Below are 4,794 nucleotides of genomic sequence, written 5' to 3'. Positions count from 1 at the left end.
CTATCATCTACTTTGGAATTTTAGACAGAATCTCGCTATGTAGCTCTAGCTGGCCTGGAGCTAGCTCACTTGCAGACCAGGTTGCCAGGCTCTGCCTCCTGAGTACATCCACACCCAGCCCCTTTTAGGTGATGGGTGTTTATGTGCACCAGTTCTTGCAGGAGCCGAGGCCAGAAAAGGGCATTAGACTCTCTGGAACTAGAGTTACAGTTGTCAATCACCCAGGCCTTGCCCGCAACCATCTTTCTAGTCCCACCAACCTGCCTTCCATCCAGTTCACCCTGTAGCTGTTTTCATACATGGTCTCAGGTAGTCCTGGCTGAACTATGGATGTAAAGACTTCTAAACTCATGATCATCTCTGAATGTATGTGGTGCTGGCATGCACTCCACTTCATGTATTAAAGTGTATCCCTACCCAACTCCAGAACGTCAACCCGAACCAGTCTTTCAAGATCTACCAGCATTGCAGCACCTGCCAGCACTTCATTCCTTCGGCTGTGTTCCATTGCAGTTTTTAAAATCTTTGCTCCAGTTGGAAAGCTATCTGGGTTATTTCACTCCTGCCTTTTGGCCGGCAGGGTGAATGCTGCTGCTATCAACATTGAGCAACTCTAATCTGGGTAGGACACAGTGGAAGCCCTGGACACATTTACTGAGGACCTGACAGCCACGGGCAAGGGCTGTTGTCTGCTCTTCCCATAGCAATCCCAGTGAGCAGGCCTTCCAGTACCTCCAGTCCAAGTCTCACCCTTTGTGGAGGTGAGCAGCAGCCAGGCTGTTAATTCCCACAGCATTTCCTCCCCCACCCACAGCCCCACGGCCAAGAGGACAAAGACAGTCACTGCAGCACTTTTATTTCTCTTTACACAATGACATGTCGCTGGGGCCCAATGTTCTTTCTCACTGAACAGTAGAAAACCAAAATTTGTCATTTCTTAAATTGAGTACAAAAAACCTTACATAAATTAAAAGAATGAATACATTTACAGGTGTCAATGCAAACGTTCCCAACTCAAGGCAAGTAACAACCCACGCGGTCAGGAGGGAAAACACCAGAACTGGGTCCTAAGGCTCGGACTTTCCCACCCTGTTAGACCGGCAAGACGGAAGTGGTAACTGGTTCAGGAACCCTTGCCAGCCTCGAGAAATCCTGGAAGTCAGCAGTCAGTTAATACCCTGCACAGATCACTGCACGGTGCTCACACATCCACCAGGCTGGGGATTTCTCTTCCACAGCATGCTCTCGCTCTTCCCAGCCACCAAGTGACCGAGCCACATGACTAAGGACTAAATCAAGATATGCACAGGGCATTAAACATATACCAAGGGAACAGTTAACTTGAATACAAGGTCAAAAATCAGCAACAAGTTCTACAATCCAGTGCTGATATTGGATACAAGCTTCAAGGACAAATTTCTTTTCAAAGGCTTATTCCAGTTTCATGAGGCTAGCATGAGGTGTGTACATTTGCCAGGGCAAATTGATACTTCAGAATCAGCTCATGCAGCAGATGCCTGGCACCTGCTCAGTCCATCTAGAAGCATTTGCGGTGGACGATGGAGGGCCCCGACTCGTCGTACTCCTGCTTGCTGATCCACATCTGCTGGAAGGTGGACAGCGAGGCCAGGATGGAGCCGCCGATCCAGACTGAGTACTTGCGCTCAGGGGGAGCGATGATCTGCAGAGGAAACACAGTGGATGAGGACCTGTCTGGGTTCCACCTCTGCCCACAGGGGCTGGGCCAGCTCCAGAGGAGCAGCAGCTGCTTACCTTGATCTTCATCGTGCTGGGCGCTAGGGCTGTGATCTCCTTCTGCATCCTGTCGGCAATGCCTGGGTACATGGTGGTACCACCGGACAGCACTGTGTTGGCATACAGGTCCTTGCGGATGTCCACATCACACTTCATTATAGAGTTGAAGGTGGTCTCGTGGATGCCACAGGACTCCATGCCTAGGGGACAGAGCTCGTTTAGCCACTGACTTCTGTGTGGTTCATGCCCTTAGCTCCTGCACCAAGCACGGGACACCTACCCAGGAAGGAAGGCTGGAAGAGGGCCTCTGGACACCGGAACCGCTCATTGCCGATAGTGATCACCTGCCCATCAGGCAGCTCATAGCTCTTCTCCAAGGAAGAGGATGATGCAGCAGTGGCCATTTCTTGCTCAAAATCCAGGGCAACGTAGCACAACTTCTCCTTAATGTCGCGCACGATTTCCCGCTCAGCCGTGGTGGTGAAGCTGTAGCCCCGCTCAGTCAGGATCTTCATGAGGTAGTCTGTCAGGTCCCGGCCAGCCAGGTCCAGACGCAAGATGGCGTGGGGAAGGGCGTAGCCCTCGTAGATGGGCACTGTATGTGTGACCCCGTCACCAGAGTCCATGACAATGCCAGTGGTGCGCCCAGATGCATACAGGGACAGCACCGCCTGAATGGCCACGTACATGGCTGGGGTGTTGAAGGTTTCGAACATTATCTGGAGGAACAAAGAACAGCTCAGTGAGTGGCAGTGGCAGAGACCCAAAGCTACCCACACCCACACTCTACATGCCGCATGCCACAAATGTGATGTGAAGGGAAAAAAAAAAGGAACAGAACGCAGGCAGAAACGCAAACAGAAACCTGGAGGCCTCAGGGAGGAAATGCCAGGAGAGGAGGAACAGAACCCTGGAAACACCAAAGAAACACTTGAATGTCAGGAAATGAGGCAGAACAGAAAATGGCTCGTCAGACACAAGGACAGCACAGGCCTGGGTCGAGGCGTACCTGCGTCATCTTCTCTCTGTTCGCTTTGGGGTTCAGGGGGGCCTCGGTCAGAAGCACCGGGTGCTCCTCAGGGGCCACACGCAGCTCATTGTAAAAGGTGTGATGCCAGATCTTCTCCATGTCGTCCCAGTTGGTGACGATGCCATGCTCGATGGGGTACTTCAGGGTCAGGATTCCTCTCTTGCTTTGGGCCTCGTCACCCACGTACGAGTCTTTCTGGCCCATGCCCACCATGACGCCCTGCGAGAAGAAAGGCGGTCACGCCTGCCCCACCCGCCGCGCACCTGGGACCCCGGGAGGCCTCCGGGGAGCCGCCTCGGCACTCACCTGGTGTCGGGGGCGCCCGACGATGGACGGGAACACGGCCCTGGGGGCGTCGTCGCCGGCAAAGCCAGCTTTGCACATGCCGGAGCCATTGTCAATGACGAGCGCGGCGATTTCTTCTTCCATTGCGATCTGCACGGAGATGCCCCGGCATCAGCGCAGCCCTCACCGCGCTCGGAGACCCAGCCCGGGAGGGGCGCCGCTCCCTCCCCACCCATCCACCCACCCAGCTCCCGGGGCCCGCGTAACCGTCGGCAACCGGCGGACCCCGGTTCGGCCGCGGTGCGGAGGGGCTGCGCACTGCGGCGGGCCCCGCCCTGCCCCCAGCGGGAGCCGGAGCCGCGGATGCGGACCTCGGTCGGGCCACCGGCCGCCAGCGCCCTGCGCTCCGTGGAGGCGCGGGAGAGCATCCCGGGGATCGAGCGGGCCACGGAGGGGCACTGGGCCCGGCCGCGAGCGCGAGGGGCGCGGGCCGCTTACCAGCGAAGGCCGGGGAGACGGAGCAGCGGGAAGACACGCAGCGCAAACCGGCGGCGGAGTGTGAGACCGACCGCGGCCTCCCCCGCCGCTATTTAAGCGGGAGCGGGCCGCGCGCACAGGCGGAGGCGCGCGCGGCCCCAGAACATGTCCATATATGGCGATCTTTCCAAAAGCCGGGCGCCCATTGGCCCGCCCGCCAGGGACACGTGGGGCCCGGGGCCCGCCCGCCCCTAGCCCGCGCCTCCGCCAACCGCCCCGCCCGCGCCGCCTCCGCGTGCTCGAGACCCGGGCGCGGGCCTGGCCTGCGGGGGTCGCGGCGAGTGGCGTGCGGGCGATCGGCCCTGCCCTGCCCCGGTACTGCAGCAGGGAGGGCCCGGGCTGCGCCCCGAAACTGCCAGGCCCCAGGGGGCCGCGCCCCGAGCTGGGGTGAGTCCCGTGGCCCCCGCCCGCTCGCCCGTCTGTGAATTCTACACCCCGCACACCCCCGGGCGCTTTCCCTACAGGCTCGGGACGGATCTGGGCCTCGGCAGCTGCTGCCTGGCTGGGGAGGGGCCGTCAGGGTCCCCGGGGGTTCGGGGAGCGGCCATCGCTTCGCGATCACGTGGGAGGGGGTCCCCAGCTCTTGCATGCCGGCCACGTCCGCGTAGGCCCCTGCACCGGAGGAGGGTCGTCCCCCACGCAGGTCGGGGCCGGGTATCACCGGACATCCCTGTCCACGGAGGGGTCGGGGGGTGCCTGTGTCATGCTGGTCTCCCGAGGACATGGCGGGGAAACTGAGGCAAGGGAGGACTTCTGACTTCCAGAATGGTCCAGCCCCGCCTCCCCCCCCCCCCCCCCCCGTCTCGGGCAAGCTGGGCGAGACGTCTCTGCATCGATAATGAAGCCCGGGTCAAACTGGTTTGGGGCACAGGATTCCCGGCCTTAGTCCGCCCCAGACAGGCGCGTGCGTGGGGGTCGGGGCGGGCATCAGTGCCCCTCTGCCCAGGCTCTGGGAAACCTGTCACCCTTGGTGGGGTCGTGGACGCACCTTCCAGTGCTCCGCCTTGGCGAGAGCCGGAGGGAAAGCCCTTTAGTTTCCCGGGTTTGTCTGTAAGCGTCTGCAATTGTTCAGTGTGGAACTAAACCAAAGGGGAGCAGGGAGGTGACGGACCCCAAGGTCATAGGACCTTCAGCTTGACCCTGGCGGCTGGGGGCGCTGCCCCTCTCCCGGGCGCGCTCCGTGCGCC

General features: G+C 59.8%; 1 protein-coding gene across 1 annotated transcript; it reads right to left on the bottom strand.

Moving 5' to 3' along the window:
• Positions 1–839: 839 nt before the first annotated feature.
• Actg1 (actin gamma 1) lies at positions 840–3,638 on the bottom strand. The gene is made up of 6 exons (XM_038324650.1): positions 3,569–3,638; positions 3,092–3,220; positions 2,765–3,004; positions 2,036–2,474; positions 1,774–1,955; positions 840–1,681 (listed from the first exon to the last, which is right to left on the bottom strand). Exons 2-6 carry the CDS (start codon positions 3,212–3,214, stop codon positions 1,538–1,540), a joined length of 1,128 nt encoding a protein of 375 aa, XP_038180578.1. The 5' UTR covers positions 3,215–3,220; positions 3,569–3,638; the 3' UTR covers positions 840–1,537.
• Positions 3,639–4,794: the final 1,156 nt, after the last annotated feature.

Source organism: Arvicola amphibius, chromosome 4, assembly GCF_903992535.2.
Source record: "Arvicola amphibius chromosome 4, mArvAmp1.2, whole genome shotgun sequence".
Classification (NCBI taxonomy): Eukaryota; Metazoa; Chordata; class Mammalia; order Rodentia; family Cricetidae; genus Arvicola; species Arvicola amphibius.
Note: the sequence above shows the minus strand (reverse complement) of the source record. Positions and strands in the feature narration are given on the sequence as shown.

Bases quoted from the DNA above. Each gene is read 5' to 3' on its own strand.
- Actg1 (XM_038324650.1), bottom strand. From the start codon at position 3,214: ATGGAAGAAGAAATCGCCGCGCTCGTCATTGACAATGGCTCCGGCATG. The intron at 1,956-2,035 runs GTAGGTGTCCCG...TCTGTCCCCTAG, and splicing joins CTTCCAGCCTTCCTTCCTGG to GCATGGAGTCCTGTGGCATC. The intron at 1,682-1,773 runs GTAAGCAGCTGC...TTTCCTCTGCAG, and splicing joins CCAGCACGATGAAGATCAAG to ATCATCGCTCCCCCTGAGCG.